The sequence below is a fragment of the Lytechinus pictus genome, chromosome 8 (genome assembly GCF_037042905.1).
Source record: "Lytechinus pictus isolate F3 Inbred chromosome 8, Lp3.0, whole genome shotgun sequence".
Classification (NCBI taxonomy): Eukaryota; Metazoa; Echinodermata; class Echinoidea; order Temnopleuroida; family Toxopneustidae; genus Lytechinus; species Lytechinus pictus.
The window spans coordinates 3,731,130-3,757,677 of NC_087252.1; the positions used below are offsets into that span (position 1 = coordinate 3,731,130).

General features: G+C 38.4%; 2 protein-coding genes across 9 annotated transcripts in view; both read left to right on the forward strand.

The window, feature by feature from the left end:
• Positions 1-296: 296 nt before the first annotated feature.
• Positions 297-19,808, forward strand: LOC129266427 (uncharacterized). 2 transcript variants are annotated; one of them, XM_064103375.1, is made up of 7 exons: positions 297-376; positions 5,978-6,208; positions 6,587-6,655; positions 7,483-7,590; positions 8,036-8,625; positions 14,534-16,008; positions 18,946-19,808. In XM_064103375.1, the coding sequence occupies exons 2-6, from the start codon at positions 6,000-6,002 to the stop codon at positions 16,000-16,002; spliced, it is 2,445 nt and encodes an 814-aa protein (XP_063959445.1). In that variant the 5' UTR covers positions 297-376; positions 5,978-5,999; the 3' UTR covers positions 16,003-16,008; positions 18,946-19,808. The 2 variants fall into 2 exon arrangements, with proteins under 2 accessions (XP_063959445.1, XP_063959444.1); XM_064103374.1 differs by lacking the exon at positions 18,946-19,808 and having other exon boundaries at positions 14,534-16,082.
• A 6,219-nt stretch (positions 19,809-26,027) lies between these two features.
• Positions 26,028-26,548, forward strand: part of LOC129266428 (zinc finger protein 135-like) — a 41,669-nt gene continuing 41,148 nt past the window's right edge. For all 7 annotated transcript variants that reach the window (XR_010294367.1, XM_064103376.1, XM_064103378.1 and 4 more), the window contains exon 1: positions 26,028-26,422. Coding sequence is in view for 6 of the 7 variants with exons in the window: in XM_064103376.1 (XP_063959446.1) it covers positions 26,157-26,422 (266 nt within the window). In the remaining variant the exon portion in view is untranslated. The remainder of the gene's footprint in view (positions 26,423-26,548) is intronic.

Here is a 26,548-nt window from a genome sequence, read left to right on the forward strand (position 1 = left end):
GACGTACGCCACTAAAATGTACAATTTAAAGCAGACGCAATATTGTAAATTATGATTTTACATTGTAATAGGCGCTAGAATTTCCTTTGAATTATATTTTTTATCCTCCAAAAAATGTAACAGTGATATGAATTTCAGATTGTTCAAGGAAATTTTACTAATATTGGAAATACTTATAGAAAGAGCAAATGATAAGAAAAAAAATAATTGACCCCCATAAAGTGCACTGCATGTATTGAGTGGAAGGTATGGCACGCCAAATGATGCACATGCGATGAGAACATGAGACACTAAGAGCTTTCCATATAAAACTCGGAGAATTCGCAAGAATTTTGCAACTGACTGTTCAGATTTCCGAAGTCCTCTGCTTTTTTTGGTGAGTTTTGGTGCTGAAATATTCGCTTCTTTATCAAGAGGGTGAGGGGTTTAAAAATACATGTTCATATTCCTTTTCTGAAAAGGTGTCAGTCAGCGTGGAAGCACAACAACAAAGCTGAGTGACTAGTGAGTAGTATCCCAGACGAAAAGCCGCCAGGCAGGCGGGTGGCGCATTGGAGGAGAGCAAGCCCAGGCGCGCAGCCCGAGGCCGAGCCCCTGCGGTAATTCGGGCTGTCGCGATCCCCAGTCAAGATCAAGCCAGGCGCTAGCTAGACAGGAATAACCGTCGTTTCTGGGGATTTATTCAACAATTTCTGACATTTTACTGTAATCCCCATTTACCGACGGTAGGGTGTACGTGTGGGCTCGCATGTGTTCTCATTCCCTCCCTTTGGCTTTTGTCAATTCACAGTCCAAAGTTTGATGTAATTTTACAGTACACATCGAATTTAAATTACAATCTAAGGTCATGTATAAACAACAAACTTTTAAAACTTTATATCTCAATGTTTAAATACTTTAAACGATATAGATGAAAAAGGCATGAAAAATATACTTTACCGATGTTTAATTGGGTTGAACACGATAAAAATTGTCAAAATGGCAGCCAAACTATAAAATATTTACAAACGAACGTCAACAATCACGAATGTAATATTGATATTGCTTTCGATATTATACGATCTGCTCCATATGCGAACGAAACCGAAGATAAACGATACTAGTTATACTAGTACTAGTACTAGTAATCGCGATATATCGATTCGAGACATTAAGTTAATAACGATAATGACGTCATTCAAGATGGCAACTTGCAAGAAAAACCGTCAGGTCAGGTGAAAATGTCTTAGATGACAGATTTCTCAATCATCCAGAGGATTTTTTTCAATAACTCCGGCCCAAGGTATGCAATTACTTAAGTTATTTATATTTACCTGATAATGGAAACCATGAAACTTTCAATTTTGCTTAAAAAACAGTTTTAAATCGCGATCTATAAAACGCTAGTTCACTATACGTTGGCTGTAGGTACGGGGCCCCATCCCCTTCAGTCTATGTATGGTGAGTGGAGCCAACGTAGTTCAGCGGAACAACCAAAATACAGAGACTGAAGCTTTGGGTCTAGGCGCTAGCTACCTCGAGCGAAGTTCGTGCAGGCTCCACTCCGCTTCACTACGCTCCACCTACCCGAACTTGAGACGGTGAACTCGATCGGATATTCTGACTTAGGGAATCTGAGTGACAAAGGTGGGATTTTATGGGGGGGGGAAAAAAATCCATGCAACATCACAATCTTTAATTTAAAAACAAGACTGCCAAGAGAGGCAGCGTAGTAGTACTAGTAGTATAGTGAGTGATTGTATTACCGACCGGCCTTGTATTACCGAACGCGCGCATCATACGCATCAGAAAATAATTTCATACGCTCGAAATTTTGCAACATCCTTCCAAAGAGAACTTGAATAGAAAGATGATGAAAAATGGTAAAAAACACATTTTCAAAGTCTTAATATTCTAAAAATAATAAAATATGGTCAAAATAGCTCATCAGTGATTTTGTTGTTTTCTCAACTTTTCCCATAGAAAACACACGTTCGGTAATACGATACCTTTTTCAAGTGACCAAAATATTTCACATGCGAAGAGGGGTCCGATTGGAAGCTAATATCGTAAAAAGGAAAAACGATTTCGGCAAAATTTTTACATATTTATATTTTGTAGGTAATTGTGTATTTATGGTGAAAGTTTGGTGAATTTTATGAGAATAATGTGTTTGATATGATTGAATTCATGAAAAGTGTTCGGTAATACGATCCACTACTAGTAGCTCAGTCAGTTAGAGCGCATGTTTCGGATCTCAACGTGAGGGGTTTGAGTCCCGCTCATGCCGAAACGCGTCTAACAAAAAAGTCTGATGCTATATCGTTGTGTGTTAGCGTGCCTCACCACTGTATTCAGTGCAGGTGTGAATACAGTTGGAAAAACACTCCGTCCATCGGAAAGGACGCAAATGTTGGTCCCGTGTATAGGAGAGGTACAACCTATGCACGTTAAAACCAATACACTATTCGTCAAAGAGTAGGGTGTTCACCCGGTGTATTGCACCTGCTGGTCCCGGCAAAATCCAGGTCAAGTACCCGATGCGTTTGTGCCCATGAGGGCCCTGCATTGTATAGATCCAGAATTAAAATTAATATTCTTACTTTACACAAAGTTTCACTTTTCCATGCTTCTATCAGTCTCAAAATTGGTGATTTAGAAATTACAGCCAACATGAAGTTCCTCACACGTATAAATAATTCGCTGCCGATATCAAAACATCGCATGCGCGAGGGTCCGAGTTCGACCGGACCTGGTACCTCGCGAATATATATCGCATCCGCACGTCATCTCGTACTAGTCCACTATGTGGACGTACATTTCTAAAAGTGCTCACTAGTATGTGAAAAGTTCCACACATACACAAGCAACCAATGCATGGCTACACAATGACACATGGTAACGCCACACATACATGTAATCTATCACAAATTGAAACCAGTAAGATTTAGGCGTGATCATTGACACAAAGCTTTATAGTTTTGACCAACATTTTCAGGCAAAGATAAATAAAGCCAATAGTTTAATGAATCTGATAAGAACATTTGTTTATCTACGTGGAAGCGTCGTGGTGTAGCGGTTCTGACTCTCGCCTTGTAATCAGAGGGTCGTGTGTTCGAATCCCACCATGGCCTAGCGTCTTTTAGCAAGGCGTTAATCCACACTTTGCCACTCTCCACCCAGGTGTTAAATGGGTACCCGGTAGGATGTGAAAGCCTTTATGTAGTATGCCTAGGAATTGAGTCTTGGAACTCTTGTTGGAATGCTCCCCAGGGCATTTAAAGGTCAATGAACTCTGGCCGTGTTGGGAGTATGTGTTGAATGGGCATCATAACTAAGGAAGTTTATGGATCTAGCTCATGAAACATCGACATAAGGATAATCAAGTATGAATGATTGTTTTGTCTTAGTTTACATGATCATGGTCAAAGGTCATTTTGGGTCAATGGGCGTAATATTTTATTATCATATTAGTGTTTTCTTCTGTGAATAATATTCATTAGCTATTTTCAAAGGAAGCACTGCTGCTATATCGCATTGCGTAATGCAGGCGAGACTGCCAGAGGCGTTCCACTTGTTTATTGTTTGAATTATACAATATTTCAATTTTTACAGAATTGACAATAAGGACCAGTTTTACTGAACCATAAAATGTTGGAACAATTGTAATTCCCTATGTTCATAAAGAACAAAAACTTATTTCACCTTCCAATGAGGAGAAAATTAACATGTTTCATATTTCATATAATAGAATACAAAAGAAATAGTGAGTGAGTGACGTCATCAGTCCCCTTGTTTGCATCCCGACCATCATGACCATGATATGCATATAACTTGTGAAATTTAACAAAACATTAAAATGTCATAACTTTCCTATTTTACATCCGATTTTGATGAAATGTTCAGTGTTAATAATATGCTTCTTGACTGACTGACTTTATATGTGCATAGGACGGTGTGTCCCTTCGCTCTCCTACAGGTGATCCTTTTCCATTCAGTTCTACCCTGGGCTAGGTCTTCAGCATCCAGTAGAGGAGCCCCACATCACTTCTGACTCGGTCCCTCCATCTGGAAGGGGGACGTCCTGGTGGTCTCCACTTGTCAAAGTCATTTCTGTACGCCTGAACTGGAAAGCGGTTTTGTGACATACGGCATACATGTATGTGCACAAACCACCTCAGGCGTTTTTTGTAGCTTCCTCACATTTTGTGATTTTTGTTTTTATGCTTCTTTAATTTTTTCTCTATTCAAATTAACTTTTTGTTGGGGTGGACTTGTCCTTTAATTTCCTATTATGAAAGTTGCCGCGCATACGCATAGATCTATATAGGACCACTCATCCAGGAATGAGGTTATATAGCCAATATTGAATTATTGATAATAGTATAAGTTACAACAAACAACCTTCCCTAGTTGGAAAACAAGTCATTTCTCATGAGGTTTAAATGTAATATGTATGAATCTAAGAATGGCTTTTTCGTGTGGAAGGGTTGAGTACCGGTAGATAAAAAACACCTTTTAGGTGATTTAAAGGATGATTATTCTTGAAAATATGCCGAAAATCCATGTTTTTTGCATTTACATTAGAAACGTTTAGTTTTCGTGGATTTCTGTCTAAATTCTATCACCATCATTTTCTAACTTAAGCTTTAAGTTGATATTAGATTTAGCTGCCTGTTTTTCTGTTAGATCCGATTTTGCTTGACATATCGCCCCAAAATACGGTCATTTTTATACCACGCAGTTGTCATATTGTGCACCGTATGGGGGTGCGCATTCATGATCATTCATTGACAGTGACAGATCTTGGGATAAACCTTTTTTTTATCATGACCTCTGGTAGGCCCATGCACCTGATCCAAATCTGGCACTACCTCCTGGTCGTATCTATGAAATAACTTTTAAGTTTCAATCGTATCCCCTCGCGCACATCAGTATGTCAATGTCCTCCGGAGTTTTAAGTTGAATCAATCTTTGTTCATATGGAAGTTTTTTTAACTCAGGTACCAATTTAGTGGCCCTTCTTTCAGTTCTTTGTACATTTTCTAGTGCATGAATATGTTTTTCAAGTAAGGACTCCATATGGCAAGTGTGGTCTGATCAAGGCTTTTACCTGGTATATATAGTAAAAAGTTCTCCTTGTATAGATAAACAAATGTTCTTATCAGATTCATTAAACTATTGGCTTTATTTATCTTTGCCTGAAAATGTTGGTAAAAACTAAGCTTTGTGTGAATGATCACACCTAAATCTTACTGGTTTCAATTTGTGATAGATTACATGTATGTGTGGCGTTACCATGTGTCATTGTTTAATCATGCACTGGTTGCTTCACATACTATTATTTAATTGTAGACTCAATCCAACAAAGGAAAAGAGATCCATATGCACCCCCACCAAAAGTAACTAAAGATTGTCGAGACTTCCGGTTCGTTCACTTCAGATTTTTCTATTGAATATTTAGTGTTGCTTTATGTACCTTGTTTGGGACTCGAACTCATCTCGTTATGACTGCAGTCAAGACCTCTTCCCTCTGTGCTACATGTAGCGTGAAGCGCTGATACCGGAAGAGGGTTTTTAGTGATTATGAGACAACAGTTTGACTATTCTAAATTCACAGACCCTTTTAATACTGACTATTAAACCGATGTATATGGACAATTACACGCACTCGATCCTGCTAAAAAATTGACTGAATAAACCATATCTTGGTATGTATTTCCACTTTCCCGTCATATATATTTGGGCTAGATATAACATTTTGAACCTTTTCCATATTTTTATTTTCAATTTTAGTGGGGGTGCATATGGAACTCTTGCCCAAACAAAGTAACTACCATGTACAGTGTAGATGGCATTATGCCTGTTGGATCAAGTGAAAACAGACCTACTCTGCTGCGTTGACAATGCTCCTTTCTTGAACAAAGTTTCACCATCGGTCATCAAGTTAGTTGGGTATTTTTATCACACTGAAGTGTTAATTCTGCTTCTCCCTCAGACACATGTACAAGATTTGAAAGATGGGGAAGAAAAAGAGAGGACCAGGGTCGTTAAATCTAACAGTTGGAACAAAGAAAGGGACGCTGCGTATAGCCCCTTGTATCATGATAAGAGATGGAGGCAGGTATCGGATATGGGTCAGCGAGGCAACAATGAAAGGTCTTCTTGAGATTCAGAGTCAACTCTTGTTGAGTTCATATGATGAGGTCCTGAGCGTACTGCTTGCAAGGTTAGTGCAATATTCTAGATTTCTTATTTAATTTTCAAACTAATCAATTCACACACTCCAAGAAATCTAAACAAATGCCACCAATGTGTGTTTATAGGCATAAAGAAAAGAATCAATTCTGTCGATATTCAAAAGATTGGAAGAGTGATTTTGATATGTTGATATTTTGGGAGCCATGCAAAAAATCATTCAGAATCAAGACAAGGATTGTAAATATCAGATTATAGCAGATCATGATATGATACATTTATCAGACAAAACATTGAATTCTGTCTTTCAATATGGCATTCTTGTGACATTTTGGAGGGATATCTTACTTTAAGTAAAGTGTTATTTTTTAAAGAAAAATTTCCCCTGATTTTCCTTCTTCCCATACAGTTATAAAGAGGTACTAGGCAGAAGGCACAATGCTCAAAGTGAGAGGCTGAATGATTGGTGCTGGAACAGGTATATATACAGTTTGTATCAGGGAAACTGGTTTTTTTTTTCATGGTGTACATTTTGAGCTGACGAGCCCAATTTTTAGCAACATTACAACAGTTTACAGTGAACCCTATGTGAATATCAAGGGCTCTATTAGTTTCCAAGGGCTCTATAGAACATTGCGCGGGCACCCGGTGTAATTTTACCCCTGATTTGTATGACTTTATTGGTCTTATTTTTTGTGCATTACATATTTGGGTTGTCTATATCTGTTTGTGCTGTATTCATTATTATGATAACTACAATTGTGGTAATTGTACATTTAAATTGCGCAATTCCTATATTTACTGAGCTGCTCATTACAATACTTTACAAATAAGTTTACGATAAGTTTACAAAGAGTATGAATAAGTTATAATTACAGGAAAAAGGGAAGTCTACTGTCTTTACAAATTATATAACCAAAAGTGATTTATTTGTTGAAACTCTTGAAAAAGGTAGGTTTTTAGTTTAGTGTTGAACAAGGTAATAGATAATGCGTTCTGTAGAACCGAACCTGTTCCTTTGACAGATAATCTTTATCTATGCGTTGATTATGATCTGATGTGATTTTCGAGTCACAAAGGCATATGTACATTGCATGGCTCATTTCCAGAATAACTTACATTGTAGAAGCAATTGAATAACTGGAATGACAAACTTTATTCACGAATGCACATTTCATTGACTATCTGATGAGATCTTTCAGGGTTTTGACAATTTTAGAGTTAAGTTTGCAATACCTCATCTGTCAAAACTGACTTTAGTTGTGATCTACCTTTCAACTGTTGATTTGTTCCTATATAATGCAGCCCAGTGCAACGAACAGACTCCTGCGAACAATCTTCAAGTAGTACTATGCAATCAGCAACATCAGTCACGGTCCACAGAGAGAAATCCAGTAAACCGGCTTCATTAGGGTAGGAAATAATTCTGATTTTCAAGCCTGAAATTTTTGTTTCAACTTTGGGGGTAATTACTGAATTTTTTGGGCCAATTCTTTAATTTCCAAGGCTATTTTTTCCCTGCACAACAAACAATTATCATAGATGCCATTATTTAGAATATTGATTTTTTTGTAATATTACAAATTCTTGATTCTTACTGTGTCATAGCTTTTAGCATGTTTTGTAGCAAGTTCTCTGCAGACCTGTCCTAAGAGGAGGGACAACTTGAGGCTGCTTTATATAGCTGTTTGAAAGTATAACTTTATGAATGACTGACGACCCTTTCTTGTTTTTTATGAAGTATCCTTCAGCTGAATTAGCATCCAGAAACATATTGCAGTCATGCATGCATAATCTTGAGTATGTCCATCAGTGTGGAAATCTCACATTTCTTGTCATTGTATATTCCCTTCAATAGAATCATTGGTAACCAGAAGGCCACTTCCAAGAGAGAGCAACAGCTATGTGAGACCTACAGCATTGTGAAGGAAGAGTATGTGGAAGACACTTTGACAGAACAGGACCCCTTGCAGGAAGGAAAGTCAGGAGACCGTAGGACAGAGAGCGAAAGAACTCTCCAGAAGTCTGGACAACCAAGAGGACCCCAAGGGTTTTTCTTGAAGCATGGTAATCTGGAAGATAGACGGACACCCTTGCTAGAAGACAAGTCAGGAGACTGTAGGACTGAGAGGGAAAGAACTCTTCAGATGTCTGAGAATCCAATAGGAACATGCGAGACTTCCTTGGATCGGGAAAGTAGACTGACAGGAGAAAGTAGGTCTACGGTACTATCAACGCAAGATCAGCAAGAAGAAGAGTCAGAAGATGACTTGTCCTATGCAGATGATGATATTAGTGATGATGGCAATAATAACCACAAGAACCTAGTGCATCCATCAGATGAAGGGGACTCAAGGTCCTCCACGTACTTGATGAAGAAAGAACCTGAGGACGATGGTAGTTCCGGTGGTGGAAGAGCCAATGAAACACCATCCTGCAGCCAACAAGGTTTGTTCTCATTGTCAATTGTCGTAACAAGGCATGTTCACACCTGCCTGATCACAAAAACTTAGTATTTTGTAATCGCGGTAGATTTCTGATTAAAATCTCTCAATTTCCAGATACCCAACTGGAGAAAGGGTTACAATCAAGCGCAACTTTGTAATATGTGACTCGTCATACCGAAATGAGAGACAACTCGGAATTTTTCAAATCCAAGTTTGTAGTGATTATTGTTCTCCGTTTCTTTACCTCTAATTTGATATATCACTCGACCCTTTAGAGTAAATAATAGTGGAGATATTAGCCTTAGAATGCAAGAAGAATTGGGCTTTTGAAAATAAAAATCAAGAGAAAAACGCCTTCGAAGTTTGACTTCCGTTTTGAATCCGCTCCATGAAAAAATCTATTTTGCCACCGCCGAGCTAACAAAAATGTCCTAGCAACCGCTTGCCAAAGAAGCCGAAACGATTGACCAATGAGGAGGCTGCATTTGGAACAATAGTGAACTTGCAGGTCAAGCGCGACTACAAGACGAAACAAAGTAAATGTTCTGGTTCGATATGTCAATCCACTGATCTTCTATACAGATCAGTGTAATAGCTCCATAGTTATACTGGGGTCTTATAATTATATTCGTGAAATAAATAATTGTCATGATCTCCCTTTTTAGTGAAATAAAAGGCAGGGAGAAAAGGTCGGACCTAAAACCAGTGAGGAGGGAGTATACCAATGATTTTCATTGTATCATCGTCTTGTTTAATAATAATAACAATTTCATATACCGCAAATTGCCTCTAAGCGGTTGTTTGAATGTCGATCGCGTTTACTCTCACACGTAATCTATCAAGCGAGTCATTATGACCTAAACTTTAACCGCATGTTCTAATAAAAAGAACTATCCGTTGTAAAATGGTAAGATAAGCCTTCAAAATATTTCAATTTGAACCTTATCTTTATACGAAAGGCTTGCGTGATCATGTTTTATGAATGCTTATGTTAGATTGAGGCAGTGAGAACAAAAAACGTGAATAATTTGCTCAATATCGTCTATTATCGATCTTTTTTTTTTTTGGGGGGGGGGTATAATTATTTACAGCATTGGAATGATTCAAAATCAGTATGAAAAAAAAACAAAGATATATTAATGAAACAAAAGTTATAGAGATTCTAAAACTGATTCCGGAAAAAAAAAAATGGCATAAACGTCTTAACAAAAAGAGCGAGGAGGTACCCTGAGTAAAATCCCGCCACAATTATTTCCAACAAAGGATAGATTAGGAGTTAAGATTTTTTTAAACTAACAAGTGCACACCTAGTTACCAAGAATGCATACAACATTCCATTTATTTGAATGCAGGATAAACCCCGGGCTTCCTATGTATAGTCAGGCACATTGGACCACTCGGCCACGACACCTCCACGAATGCTGATTTTCGGATCGATATCAAGCACAAACAATATTTTGGTTGTGCCGTGGCCGAGTGGTCAAAGGCGCCTGGCTATACATAAAAAGTCCGGGGTTCGATCCCCGGCCGCGGCATGCACCTATGCCTGTGAGCAAGGCATTTAATGTGCAATGCTATTTTATCCTGCTTTCAAATAAATGGAAATTCTATAGGCATTATTGGTAGCTTGGTGTGCACTTGTTTAAAAAAATATATATATTCTAACGCAGTAATACAGATTAAGAATCAGAAGATTGTTGCAAATGCCTTGTGCAACAATGATGTCTTTGTAAGATTGAATGATTAAAGAAAGAACAATAAAAGCTGGTCGATATTTTTTCACATGTGTTCACTCTCAAACATATAAAGAGGATAAAAAAAATAAGACGAAGAATGGAGGAAAAATACGGTGGGCGTGGGCAGGAAAGAGGAAGAAGAAAGAACGGCTGTGAAAAAAAATAGAAGATCGAATGGGGAGAAGAATGAATAATACAGAACAACAAAAGAAATAAGAGGAAAAAGGATGAGGAATAAGATGGTGGGGTGAGCAAGAGAGAGGAATAAGAAGGAAAAAAGGGGGAAGGAATGAGGTTAAAAAATATTGAGAGCAGATCGACGGGGGAGAAGAAAAAGATATGGAGGGGGAGAGGAATAAGATGGTGGGAATGGGCAGGGGAGAGGAAGAAGGAAAACATAAATATATAAAGAGGAACGAAAGAAAAAAAGAGGAATAAGGCGGTGGGTGAGGGAGGGAGAAAACAAAGAAGGAAAAAAGAAAGAAAACCGGCAAAAAGAGAGAAGATCGAAGGGTGAGAAGAACGAAAAACAGAATTATGTAAATAGAAACGAAAACAAGAAGAAAAGGGGAAAAATTAAAAAAAAAGTGGAGGGTGAAAAAAGGCAAGACAGAAGAAGGAAAGGAGGGGGAAAAATCGGCAGAGAAAAAAAAAAGATCGAAAGTGAAGAAAGAAAAACAGATTAGGAGGAACGAAAGAATTAAAGAAGTGAAAGGGGATGAGATAGAATAGGGGAGGGGGTTAGAGAGAGGAGACCGAATGACCTGAATAAGAAGAGCGAACGAAAAGGGGGAGAGAGGAAGAAAGGAAGAAATAAAACACAAGAAAGACGAAAGAAGTAGGTAAGAGAATAAGAGAGAGGGAAAGAGAGAATAGATCTGGACACAGTCGAATGGAACAACATGACAATGACTTTTATAAAATGTTTATTTCAATATGTGTATTTTAAATGACTAATATTTTCAATCAATGTCTTATACCATATCCCAAAAAAATGCACTAAACCTTCTGCATGGTCGTTTCGGTCATTATTCATTGGTCGACGTTAGCTGTCTCAGACTTTCTGTTTGTACAGTTATTTATTTCGCTTTCTCTATCGTTCATTCAAACAGTCATGATAAAAATTGAGGGCAACAATGTCTTGATTATAAATAATTGAAAATAATGAAGCCCACCAAGCTTTCTACATAAATTTTGTCTCTTTTGTTAAAGATACTGCAGATCAATTAACTCACATTCACGAACAAACAATACTTTTAAGGATTGTAAACCCTTTCTTTTGAAATGTTCTCTCTTGAAAACATCCCGATCACTTGCAAATAATGGAGATAATCTTCAACATGTCCATGTTATGTTTAATGAAATTAATCCTCGCAAACAAACCGTGTTCTGAATACTTTGCGTCTCTGCATGACTTTTATTTCGCGATTATAGCCAGGCTAATACTCTAAATCCGGTATCAATCTATCGCTAACACCCCCGCCTGGTACTATTATCACCAAAAAATAACCCTTTAGAAGTTGTATCCCGTTTGTTAACTATTGTCAAGAAGCCCCCCTTTTGAATTTCAGAATACGCATTGAAATCGATGCTTCTGATCTTTCTTTTGAAGCTGAATCATTGAACCGATCGATCGAGCGAGCGGCCACCGCCAGCTGTACACGAGTTTAAATGAATAGCCAATCAACAATGGCGTACGTTGCTAGGGGCGGAGCTTAGTATGAAGCGAAATTCGATCAAGTCGAACGTGCCAAGTATCATAAATTTTCGAATTGACCGAAAAAAACACTCGCAGAAAAACTGCTTTTTTATCACATTCCCGTCATCAATTTCACTCATCTTTTTCACAGAGTAATTATGAAACATGGAAGAATCAGAAAATGAAAAAAAAAAAAATCTTCACAATTTTGACTTTTTTATTTGTGTGTCGAATTCCAAGGAATTTTGATTTGCGACTTGTCTCTCATTTCGGTATGATCGATCACATATGTTTGTTTCTTTGTGGGAAAATCAAGTTTTGTTTGAATTTTGGAGTTGCATTTGATCCCAACTCTAACCGCCAAGGGCCCAGATTCTTACTCAGAATTCTGTCACGATTGGAAAATATCAGCTAACTTTAAGGTGTGAAAGCAATCAACTTGTAATTGCCAAGGGAGAGTGCCAAAAAATAAGTATCTACCTTTCAAAATTCAGGTAACTTAAGCAGCTAGGGATCTCTCAATGGTTGGGAGAGATTTGCGGTGTGACAGGAAATTATAAATATTGAAAAATGTTGTGAGGCATAGAGTTCATGTTCATTTGCTATAGGAATGTGGGTCTTGTAATAGCTCATGTTCGACAAGAAATTTATCTGGTTATGGCAGCTAGGCATAAAAATTGGCAAATAATTACCAGGTATTTTGAAGCTTGAGTAAGTTATATTCATTTTGTGATCAGAAAAGTTTTGAAAATAATATGGTTTGATATCAGGCACCCAATAGGTATTTGGCTGCACAAAAAGCTTATGAACCAATTTAATACTTGAAAGATTGCAGATGATACAAAAAGAACATGCGAATTATCTACATCCATCCAGTCCTCTCATCAAATGGTCTAACTTCATTTAGTGTAAAATTGTCATTTCATCCTGTTATATTTCATGTACCATCCATTTGGTCTGATATTCATCTTATCCCATCACCAGTTGGTTCATAACTGATTCATCTACCAACAGTTAGCCGAATGTTATAACCATTTTGTCTTCATCCAATCTGTCCGACACTTACCCGTCCAATCTTCAGTTTGTCCGATATCATTAAATGAGAAAAATACAAGAAAGAAAAAAAACCAAAGAATTAAAGCACCATACATGTAGAGGTTGCGAGTCCAGTATTCCCCCTCCCAGCGAAAACAAAAATATTTTTAGGCAAAAAGTTTATCTTTTATTTTCAGTGGCTACATTGTACTTTACACAACCTACTGCCTAAATCTTCAACACTGTATAATAATGATAATAATAATAGGCATTTATATAGCGCTATCTATCTATACATATATTCTATTCCGAGGTGCGTCGTTATTATTATTACCCCGGCTTTAGCTCGAGCTGCCATTCAGCGCTCATGTATTCAAGGAATTAATCCTGCCCGGTACCTATTCTCCTCACCTGGGTTGAGTGCAGCACAATGTGGATAATTTCTTGCTGAAGGAAATTACGCCATGGCTGGGATTCGAACCCATGACCCTCCGTTTGAAAGTCAGAAGACTAATCCACTGGGCCACAACGCTCCACATGGGAATAAGCTATAGCATGTCAGTGAATGGGTATTTTCCAGGGCTCTTCTGAGCATTTCCAAGTCAGTGGCCGAATTGCCCCATGCCCCTATGTAATTTTTACCCTAATTTAAACACCCCCCCCCCCAACAAAAAAATAATAATTAATTGAAACAAGAAAATAAATAAACTGCATTGTGAATCTTGGGAGCGAAAGAGCATTGCCTCCCATCTCTTTCAAATAAATAGAGTGAAAGATTAGAGAAAGGCAATTAAAATAGGAAGAACACAAAGTAGAAGCCAGGAGACGATATTGTTTCTGGACGAAACAAATATCAAACAAAATAGTGATTGGCCCTGATGGCTATTGGACTGTAGGCCAGATGCAAATTAGGCCAAATTACTATTTGCTGAAATGGCTTTACATGTAGGGATAGTAGACCAACTGCATTTCTACCAAATAGAACATAGATGAGATGAGAGTAGACTAAATGATCATTTGATAGATCAATAGACAAGTTGGCTATTAGACCAAATGTATATAGATGTAATGATAGACAAAGTGGCTATCGGACCAACTGGCAAAAAACACAGACCAAATGGCTATTGAACCAAGTGATAATAAATGTACATGTAATTGCTAGTAAACACGCTGGCTATTCCATGAAATGGATTGGACAAGATGGTGATTGGACTATATATATGGACAGTGGACCAACTGATAGTAGATTTGATCATGTGATGAGTGGACGAGATGGTGATTGGACCAACTGATGGTAGATTCGATCATGTGATGAGTGGACGGGATGGCAGTAGACGAAATGGGCATAAACACACCCTGAGAATTAGAGATACATGTATCTTGAAGCAATCATCCGTTTTAAATCAGCATTGGACATTTCACCCTGCTCTTCTACTCAGGTGGAAATTCAAGTATGCAGAGCACCTCTCAAGGGACTGGACACATTGAGGAAATGTCAGGTGATAAATCATGTGACAGGTCACATGGGAAAGCTCTTCCAAAAGACTTCCTATTACAAGGTGTGCAAGGAAACCATTCTGAGTTTCTGATGGGGCAAGTTGCGCAAGTGCATTTCACTATTCTCCCTTTACCAAACAAAGCAGAAAATCTTCAAGGACAGAGTGTGGCCGACAGAGCTACCCTGCCAGATCCCAATGATGAAAGATTAGATGGAGACCTTGCAGTGGGCTGTGGTGTGAAATGTGACAAAACATCAGGTGATGCATCATGTGACCGATCATATGCTCAAGGACAAAAAGTTGCTGACCGTGCTACGATTTCGGATGGTCATGATGGAAGATTGAATGGAGACATCGCAGTGGGATGTAGCATGAAATGTGACAGAGCGGGTGATGTCTCGCTTTGCAGATCACATTCTCAAGGACATTGTTCTGTTGACAGTGCTACTGTCTCAGATCATGAAGATGAAAGGTTGGATGGAAACATTGCAGTGGGACATGATGAAAAACATGAAATATCAGGTGATGCATCGCAAGGCAGATCTTCTAAAGGACAGAGTATTGCTGACGGTGCTTCTGTGTCAAATCACGATGATGGAAAAGTGGATAGACGTATTGCAGTGGAGCATGAAGCGAAACCTATAAATGTAACAAACTCTTTTCAAAACAAGCAAAAAAAGTCTTCAGTATTATGTTCTCCAAGAAGCACCCAAACCAATCCTCGCAGCAAGTCGAGGGAAGATAGACCTTTCGTCTGTACAGTCTGTAATAGAGGATTTAGCCGTAAGGATAACCTGACCACCCACATGAAAATTCATCAAGCGAAGAGGCGTCGTGATCAGTGCCCGTTCTGCAAGAAAAAATTCCTTTGTAGCACTTATCTGAGGATGCACATCAAGGTGCACACAGGGGAAGAGCTTTACGTGTGTTCTTTTTGCAAAAAGACGTTTTTCAAAAGGCAAAGTCTTGATGAGCACGTTAGAACCCACACAGGAGAAAAACCATTTCAGTGCTCATACTGTAATATGAGGTTTGCCCGTGCTGATGCGTTCAAGAGGCACACTCGATCTCACAAGCGAGAAACATGCCAATTTTGTGACAAAACATTTTCCCAAGCTGACGATCTCAAGACGCACATGAAAAAGCACTCTGCAGAAAAGCCCTTTCAGTGTGGCGATTGTGGCCAGAGTTTTGCTACGAAACTCCAGGTTGTCGATCATCAAAAAACCCACGCAGGAGAAGAACCTAACTTTTGTTCTATTTGTGACAAAAAGTTTAAGAGAAAACATGATTTTATTAGACACATGAGAGTCCATACGGGAGAAAAACCCTATCATTGTCCAGTGTGCTCCAAGAGCTTTTCGGCAAAACGCTCTCGCAATAGGCATATGAAAATGCATTCAGGTTGAGATCTGGTAGGTCTTTCACAAAGTGTTGTGTATAATAATTTGTGAACAAATTTTCGGCTTTTCTCCTATGTGTTTAAGATTGCATGAGTCAGAAAAAATTGGAACCAGTGGGATTCAAACCCTTCATCTACTGCTTGCCGGGCAGCGACTCAGGTATTACTTAGAGTTGCACTTAATGTCCAGTTATGTGCCGAATAAAAGGAATCACTGCATTGGTCAAATCTAGCTATTAAAAGAGGACTCACGCTCGTACACTAAGTATTTATCAATAAGATTGCAAGTAGTGCGCATCAGCATTAAACATGACTTAAAGTCAAATTAACTCTTTTTGAAACATCCCCCCCTCCTGGTTGCTCAATATAGGGAAAATTTTCCCTGACAATAAAGTTGGTTCTCAAATAAGCAGAAAATTAGAGCAAAATATAGGTGAAGGCTTGATGAAATTCATGAAAAACCATCTAAAGACGTATGTATATCATTGAGGGAGTTTTGGAAATTTTGATTTATGTTTTTGATTTATGAGTAATGACTTCATAAAAAATACACCATCAAACTATCAATATGTACAATCAAATGTACTGAAGTGCATGTATACATTATGCAAATATTATGTGCTATTATTGTGCTAAAAGGTAATTGTAGAAAATGGCTTTAGCATTTATTGATCAATATTTTTCAAAAAAAACTACAAGGCATTCTGTAATCCTACATGTACGTGTAGTTTGATTAAAACCCATTTACCATTTTTGGTAGTTTCTAGTGTAATAGGCTATACACGTTTCATCTAATATCCACTTTATAGTCTAACGCTACTTTGGTCATACATGAATATGGTTTAATAGATCAACTGTTAATGAATGAAATTTTCATTTGGCAAAGTAAAAAGTAATAACTAGAGGAAGTAGTAATTAGGCCATTTGGACATGAGATGCAGATCTATGAAAATATTAAGTGTAGAGCAAATGGCAATCGGGCCAACTCGATTGTCGACCGAATGGGCTATAACCTACATGTACCTGTACATGTATGTATGTAGAAATATAAAGATTATCTGAGTAGACCGACTCAGGAACTTGCCATCAATATTTTATTTTTTTTAATTGAAAGTAGCACATGTACATGTATATCAGACAATATTACAAAGAGCAAGTATTCACAATTAATTTTTGTATTTATTGTGCAATGTGCATGATTTTTTGTCTCGCCTGCATAGCAGAGCGAGACTATAGGCGCCGCTTTTCCGACGGCGGCGGCGGCGGCGTCAACATCAAATCTTAACCTAAGGTTAAGTTTTTGAAATGACATCATAACTTAGAAAGTATATGGACCTAGTTCATGAAACTTGGACATAAGGTTAATCAAGTATTACTGAACATCCTGCCTGAGTTTCAGGTCACATGACCAAGGTCAAAGGTCATTTAGGGTCAATGAACTTTGACCATGTTGGGAAAATTATTTTCAAAATCTTAACCGAAGGTTAAGTTTTTGAAATGACATCATAACTTAGAAAGTATATGGACCTAGTTCATGTAACTTGGGCATAAGGTTAATCAAGTATTAGTGAACATCCTGCTCGAGTTTCAGGTCACGTGACCAAGGTCAAAGGTCATTTAGGGTCAATGAACTTTGGTCAAGTTGGGGGTATTTGTTGAATTACTATCATAACTTTGAAAATTTATGGATCTAGTTCATGAAACTTGGACATAAGGTTAATCAAGTATTAGCAAACATCATGTGCGAGTTTCAGGTCACATGACCATGGTCAATGGTCATTTAAGGTCAATGAACTTTGGCCGTGTTGGGGGTATTTGTTAAATTACCATCCTAACTCTGAAAGTTTACGGATTTAGTTTTAAAACTTGGACATAAGAGTAATCAAGTATCACTGAACATCCTGTACGAGTTTCAGGTCACATGACCATGGTCAAAGGTCATTAAAGGTCAATGAACTTTGGCCGTGTTGGGGGTATTTGTTAAATTACCATCCTAACTGAAAGTTTATGGATCTAGTTCATAAAACTTGGGATATAAGAGTAATCAAGTATCACTGAACATCCCCTGTGAGTTTCAGGTCACAAAACCAAGGTCAAAGGTCAGTTAAGGTCAATAAACTTAGGCCATGTTCGGGTAATTGTTGAATTGCCATCATAACTTTGAAAGTTTATAAATAGAGTGAATGAAATGTGGACATGGATGTAGTTGACAAGTCTTAAGTCACCGTTCAAATGTCATTTATGGTCAATGAACGTGGTATTATGTCATTATATGAATGGTGTTTTTGTGAATGATTATTTTATAGTAGTTTTCAAAGTTAGCACTGCTGCTATATTAAATCGCGTAATGCAGGCGAGACTGCCAGAGGCGTTCCACTTGTTTAATAGAAAATCTGGAGCAACAGACTTTGTTTTTATCTGTTTAAAGTGTCCAGACATACTGTAGGACCCCCATCCCAATCATGATTCAGTATTTTAGAATTTGTGGGTCAAACTCTTGAATAAATCATGATACAATAGTGGTGATTGTGTATGTTCAAGGAGAAATCAACCCATGTACATTTGAGGAAAATTGAAATAGTTCATCTCACACAATACAGTACTGTACATTTAATTCATAATTGTCCTGCTGTGTGTGATGCAAAAATACATGTACATACCTGGACCCCATTGCATAAAATTTACTATACTAGTAACTTTGCCATCCAGTGGTAACTACCATGGCAACGATGATCAACAGCCAATCAAAATCCAGGATTTCATGGAGGTTACCATTACATGGCAAAGTTACCATAATGGTAACTTTCATGCAACTTTTATGCAGCAGGGCCCCGTTGCATAAAAGTTACCATGATTTTGAGGTGGACTTGACCTTTAAAAAAGGACTGTAGAACCAGATGAAATTGCTGATTTTTCAAACTTAATGTACTGCCTTCCTATTTTCATTCAGGTGTGAATTCAACTATCAAGACGACCTATGGTACCAAGGAAACCTATCAGGATATATCAGGTGGCACGTCACATGACATATCACATGGGGGACCTGTTCCAGAGGAATGGATCTTACATGGTGCACAAGAAAACTATTCCGATGTATCTGCCAGGGCCAGTTGCTCAAGTGAGTATGACTCTGAACTGTTACCAAGGCAAGCTGACTATCCACAAGGACATAGTGCGACTGACAGTGATACCATGATAGATCATAATGATGGAGGATTAGATGAAGACATTGTGATGGGATGTGATGTAAAAGGTGACATGTCAGGTGATGCATCATGTGACTGGTCACATGCTCAAGGACTGAGTGTTACTGACAGTGCTACTGCATCAGATCATGAAGAAGGCAATGCAACGGGACCTAGTGAGGAATGTCGAACAACCTTATCAGACATCAAACAGTCTCCTTTTTGTCCAGTTTGCAATGAACAATTAACCAGCAGCGATGACTGGACTGATCATTTCAGATTACACGGCGAACTCTGGCCTCATGAATGCACCTTCTGCAACGAAAGGTGTGCCACTCTCAAAGATCTTAACAGACACTTGCGAGTCCATCCTGGAGCTAGACCACACAAGTGCTCCATTTGTGGCAGACGCTTCTTGGAAGAATATCATCTCAGAGAACACATGGCAGTTCATGCGGCACAGAAGCGATATCAGTGCAAGTTTTGCGAGAGGACGTACGCCCGGAGGGGCAGCCTGTATGCACACATAAAGACACATGAGAGAACTTATCAATGCAAGCATTGTGATATGAGGTTTACTCATCGGATCATGCTGTCGGAGCATACAAGATCGCATCACTCCTTGATTAAAAAAAAAACGTTTGAGTGCTCTATTTGTCACAGGAAATTTGCGAGATCTGCTGACCTCATCGGTCATCGAATAGTCCACACTGGAGAGAAACCTTTTCAATGTTCTCAGTGTGGCAAAACTTTTTCCTACAAAAGAGTGCTTGTCACCCACGAGAAGATTCACACGGGAATAAAGGATCATCTGTGCCCTATCTGTGGGAGGGTGTTTGGTAGAGACTACATTTTACAACAACACATGTTAATACATACAGGGGATTTACCCTTTTCGTGTTCCGTATGTTCTAAGAACTTTCGGCAAAAGAGTACAATGGTAAAGCATATGAAAAGCCAACACCCAACTCTGGCCAATTAGGTCTGAATTCACAAAGGTGGTTTTGAAAACCATTGGTTGATTCCAAATTTTTTGTATAGATTACACTCACTTTACCACGTCCATTGGAAAATGTCCAATATTGATGCGTATTAATGTTCTTAAGAAGCATGGTGCCAATACTAGACGATCTGGTGAACATCTTCAAAATCTACATTCGCCCACTTTTAGAATTTGGATCACCAGTTTGCAGTTCGAGTCTTACTACAGCCCAGTTGGAAGAACTAGAACATATTCAAAAGCGAGCTCTACGCTACATTGCATTCTAGAATGCTCTAACTTATGTCGAACAGAATACGTTGTACGGACTTATAACTCTTAAAGAACGTAGAGATGACCTTGTGCTTTGCTTTGGACTTGGATTACTAAAATCAGACCGTCGTCGAGATATGCTCCCCCCCACCAGAAGATCCAAGTCCCGCTCGAATGTCCAGCTGCGGAACTCTGAATGCTTGGACATACCATTTATGCAGAACTCAAAGATATAAACAATCCTCGATACCACACATTGTATCTGTGTTGAATTCAAAATGGTTTTGTTGTATTTTTGATGTATTTGCAAACCTTGCTCAATTTCTCTATTCGTCACTTTCCCATTGTCATCCCTTTTCTGATCTTTCTCTTTTACTCTTTTTCCCTCATCTCCTCTCTTCTCTTTCCTCTTTTACTTAAAGGAGAATGAAACCCTTGAAACCAGCTGAATCCATATCAAAGAGAAAAATCAAAGAAACATATTGTTGAAAGTTTGAGGAAGATTGAATGAATAATAAGAAAGTTATGAGCATTCGAATATTGAGATCACTAGTGCCATGTAGATCCTCCCACCGGCAATGCGACCAAGATCTGTGATATCACACACGTACAACTCCCTCATTACTTTAGTACTTATTTCACTTATATTCTCACTTTTATAGAGTCTATCACAAGGTGAGGTGTTTTCTTTATGAGATGACAAGTACAGAGGTTTCACAACATTATATCATTGATGAATCGTTTGTCATATGATTAGAATGAGCAAAAAGAGATGTTTTGGGGTATATTTTCAGTGTCCAAATGGGAGAGTTGTACGTGTGTGACATCACAGATCTTGGTCGCATTGCCAATGGGAGGATCTCCATAGCATTAGTGATCTCGACATTCAAATGCTCATAACTCTTTTATTGCTAGTCCTATTTTACTCAAAGTTTTGTTGATCTTATTCTTTGATTTTGCTGCTTTCACAAAAGCTAACTTGCTCCAAGAGTTTCATTCTCCTTTAATAACCTCAAGTGAATATATATATATCAGCTCACTGTGATTTTAATTTTGTGCAATATTTATACATGTAGTTTGTTACTGCCATATACCTAATTATGTTTAAAATTGTAATGTTTTCTGAACCGGTTTATATCCCCCCCCCCCCCCCTTCTCGTGATCAAGTGATCTGCACAAATTTCAATTTTATATCAAATGAATGTAAAGTTTAATAATTTAAATATTGAATTTTGTAATAATGCATTTATATATAATTCATGTCAATGCCTGTATCTCTCTTGCCATTATCTCATCGCCCTTGCATCTCACTTTCTTATTCTCTTCATTGTATAATGCTTAGTATGACTAGTTTCTTGGTAATTTTTTATGTTACTGCCATGTCTTTTACAAGGTTTAAACCAGTTTTGCGTCTATTTTTTTTTACTTCTACATGTATTTTTCTTATACTCCCCTTCTGTTGGTCTTCTTTTCCATATTTTCCCTTCATCTTCCCCTCCTCTATCTTTTCTTTTCTTTCTGTCTCTTTCCTCCCACTCTCTTGCTGTTTCCCACTCTTTTCCCAATTTATCCTATCTCATCCTCTCTCTCTCTTCCTTTTCTAATTTGCTTTTTTTTCTGTTTCCCATAATCTTGGTTTCCTCTCTCTCTTCTCTTTCTTTCTGTCCCCATATTCCATGGTTATACATGTAACAAGCACTTTAATGCCTTAATTACATTATGTTAGAATTACACCTTCACACTACTTGACGTTTGTACATGCTTCGTCGATCAACATTTCACTTTTTAAAGTCGCTGAAAGACCTTTCAAAGACCATGAATTTTGGTCGATCTTACAGAGGTCTCTCAATGAACCTACAATGGTCTTTGAGGTCATACACGAGTCCTGACCAATCTTTCAGCGGTCTTCGTGGTCTTCATGGGCTCCAAAACTTTTTGAAACGGTTCAAACCAGTCTTACAACGATCTTACAAGAAAATGGTCTTTCAGTTGTCTTTCAGCTGTCTTTCAGCAGTCTTTCGATGAACTTTCAAAGGTCTTAATAGTCTTTCAATGATCTTTCGGCAGTCTCTCAAGATTTTTGCGGAGATCACTGTAAGACTCGTGAGAGATCATTGAAAGATCATTGAAAGACCATTGAAAGACCAGGCAAAGTCCATGGAAAGAATTCTGAAAGATCACTTGTTGCATAAAAGATCTCTGAAAGACCATTGAAAGATCTCTATAAGACTACTTTAAGAAATATCCATCAGTCTTTCAGAGTTCTTTGAGGGGTCTTTCTGAGCCATTCCACAGAGATGACAAATTTCAGTGATCTTGAAGACCGCTGTAAGACCTCATCAATTTTAAGTCTTTCAGTGGTCTTTCAACGGTCTCCGTTCTGTGGAATGGGGGCCTAATTTTTTTTTTCCTTAGAGTTATATATCTTTTATTTGTAATATGATAATCGATTGGTCGTAATCTTTTGCTTATAATGTATCATTATGAATATTTTACTTGTACTTTGCCTCTGTTTATACTGTGCACTAGATTTTTCAGTCTTTGGACTGTTTAGCCAGTTTTCTTGATTGAAAAGTACCATACTACTACTACTATTACCACTACTACCACTAGCGTACCTACGGGGGGGGGGGGGGGGGGGGGGGCAGAGGGGCAGTCTGCCCCCCCTGACGAGCCACCACCCATGCATGTATCCCTGCCCCCCCTGACGAGCTTGAAAGATCTTTTTGCCCCCCCTGACGAAAATCCTGGAAAATCCTAGGTACGCCACTGACTACTACTACTTTTAAGAACTAGAGTTTCAACTGGCTATGATGTTGAAGTCAACGATGAAGCTAGAGCCTCTCACTTCAGGTAGTTTTAGATTTAGATTAATTATTTTTTTGTCCATTATTATATGCCTTTCTCTTTTTCCATGATACATTGACTCTCGATCCTACCTGTTCTTCTCTTTCCTTTTTCTGCTGGACACTAATAATTTTTGTTTTTATTACTTTATTTTCATTTATTTTGTGTAATCACTGTTCTTATTCGTTTGTTATCAACAACCTAATTTGCTCTTATATATTATATGATCACTATTACTCTACTTATGATTTTCCATGATTAAAGTTATTAGAATTTATTACCAGAGGGGACTTACCAATACAAGCTCTGCTTTTTAATAATAAGTCCCTCATATTCTTTATCACCTTACTTATAATCTGTAATATGTTTTATTATCCAAATTTATATTGAAACAATGATTTATTCATTAACCAGTTATTTTTCCACATCACATTGTAACTGAATTATTGTTTATTGTATAATGTTTAAATATTCTTTATATATTCATAGAATTATGTGAATTATTTGAAAAGTGAAATTGAAACTTTAAATGTGAGCGGTTTTGGGTAGTTTAAATCTTTATGCCTACTTTCAAGTTCTGAGATATGAAAATAGCCCCCCCCCTCTCCTTTGCTTTTGTACAAGTGGCAGCACCAGGGGGGGGGGGGGTACTCACAAGGATTTTAATTGGATTCCAGATCTAGCAAGAATTCTAAAAATGCTAACACCTGCTCCAGATGTCATGTGTGTTCATGAATGAACTTTCATATGTTAACATAAGTTTGGGCACCAAATTTTGTAATTGAGCATAAATTATTGTCTGTATTTTTTTCTCTAATTTTGTATATGCAATTGTTTATGTACAGTACATGTAAATAAGGATAAACTGAACAAAAAGGTGTTTTCAATGACTGATTGTATATTGATTTGCAGATTCATCCCACACACATGCTCTAATTCAAACTGATCCTTTGTTTAGTTAACAAGATGAGTAGGTTAATAATGATGTCAAGAGCCGCAGAGTTTTTTATGGGGAGGGGGGGGGGGGGGCTTGATCTATTCTATCATAAATCTAAGAAAATTTCAAATTCATTTTTTGCCCCTCATATAAAGCCTACTGGTTAAAATCCTGGATCTGACAGTGATTAATCTAGCTCATCTGCTTGTGATCTGGGATCCATGCATGAACCCCCCCCCCCTCTCACCTCCCACTTTCTCAGTAAAACATAAAGCCAATAGGCTAATACCTCGATCGGTCACATTTGCTCTACGGCGAGTCGAAAACGGCCGTTTTATTCATTTTTATTCAAACCACCTATATAGCTAGTATACAAAAATGTTAAAACGGCTGTTTTTGACTCGCCGTATGGCCGCCATAGAGCAAATGTGACCATAGCATAAAACCTAAATGGCAATTGAATTTATATCATCTTGAATGTTCAGCACCAGCCCCACCCACCCCGCTCTTAATTGGCATCTTAATTTGCATTTCCATTTTCCGAAGGGTAAGACCCCGGGGGGGGGGGGGGGGGCACTCGACCAAAAAAGTTGTAGGGGTGTGCCGCGGGCGAGACAAAAAACGGGGGCCTTGGAGCGGGCTTATTGTAAAAAGGAGAGTCCTCGGAACGGGCCTTCGGAACTACAAATGTTTGTGAAAACGGGGGTCCTTGGAACGGATCATCGCCAGCGTGTGAGTGCGTATGCATCCCTATGGAACGGGCATGCGTGCATGATGCAGCTATAGCGCGGCCTCCGCCGGGTGCACTCGCGCAGAGACGATGGTCGGACAGCGCTCTGCGGCCGCTTTTCACTAAAATTGCAGCTCATTGTAGCAGATCAATGCGATCGGAAGGGCGTAACGAAAAATATGCGAAGCTTTGGAGCGGATTTCTTTTTTCTCGATAAGAAGAAAATGCTATGCTTTGGAGCGGCTTTCTTTGTTCTTTTTCTCAATAAGACAAAATTGCTATGCCTAGGAACGGAAATGTGAGTGTAAAAATGGGGGTCCCCTCCGCGGCACATACCCACTATGCATTATATACTGAGTGCCCCCCCCCCCCCCCCCCCCCGGGGTATAAGACCACATGATTGAAAAAAAAATGACGGTCGATCATGGGTCTTTAAAGTAAAAAGTCATCAGAATTTTGAAAAATGCAACACAAAAGATGGGAGAAAAAGAAAAGAAAAATAGAGAAGGCAGGAAAAGAAAAAAATATGCAAAGAAAAAGTAAAAAAAATAAGGGGGAAAAATTAAAAGTGAAATAAGAACAAAAAAAGACTGGAGAAATACAACTTGAGAAATTGAAAAGAAAAGAAAATGAAAGAGAAACAGTAGTGCAATATGAGCTGATAATTGAAAGGTGTGGGATCACGAACGAGCTTAATTTTTGCACATTTGATGCAAAAATATAATTTTATGATACAGTAGATTTACACATTTGACCATGCACCGTGACTTTTCTTTTAATTCCTCATCTTTCTTTTTCTTCTTTTTTCTTGGTCATGAGAATTTTCTATGGTGTTCCATATGGCCCCGAGCCCCCCCCCCCCCCCCCCCCCCTTCATCTGGACGCCATGAGTGAAAAAAAAAAAGAAGCTATATATTTCACAAGTCATAGGCAGGCCATATTGGGCTGCCTTGCCACTTTCCACAGCGAGCAGGATATAAGCTAGCCATCCCGACCGGTCGCGCAGCGCGCGCCGGTCTCGCATCGTTATTCAGAGCGTGCGTCTAGCTACGTGTACGTACGTGTACGTACCGGTACGTACGTGTATATTTTATGTGCATATTATATTTTGTAACGAATTGAGGAGCTATCTATCATGGACGACAATCATTTTTCGTTGCTGCTGTACCTGCGATAAAAAGCCCGATTTTCAGAATAATTGGAGTCTATCATGGCCGAAACAAGAAAACTAGGTCGTCCTTCATTTTCCCCAACGAGAAAAGAAGCATTTAGAAAGGATTCCAACATGTCCAAGAAGATGTTTCGAGATAAAAAGCGGAAGGAGCGAGATGAGGCTTTGTCTACCGTCGTGCCGCCGACCGCACCCCGCTACAAACATATTCGCATTTCAACCGCTACGTTCTGGCGATGGCGATCACTTGCTCAAGAGCTTGGCCTGGAAGGAGACGAACAGATGGCTTCATTTCTCTTAAACACGTCAGTAGAATAGATTTTAAATTAAATCTCAGATATTTTCCTAAAATAAATCTTGATCCTGGCTGTGGTAGGGTGGTTTGTAATACTAATAATAGTACAAAAAATTATGAGTGAAGTGTCATAAAT

Bases quoted from the DNA above. Each gene is read 5' to 3' on its own strand.
- LOC129266427 (XM_064103375.1), top strand. From the start codon at position 6,000: ATGGGGAAGAAAAAGAGAGGACCAGGGTCGTTAAATCTAACAGTTGGA. The intron at 6,656-7,482 runs GTATATATACAG...TATATAATGCAG, and splicing joins AATGATTGGTGCTGGAACAG to CCCAGTGCAACGAACAGACT. The intron at 8,626-14,533 runs GTTTGTTCTCAT...TCTTCTACTCAG, and splicing joins ACCATCCTGCAGCCAACAAG to GTGGAAATTCAAGTATGCAG.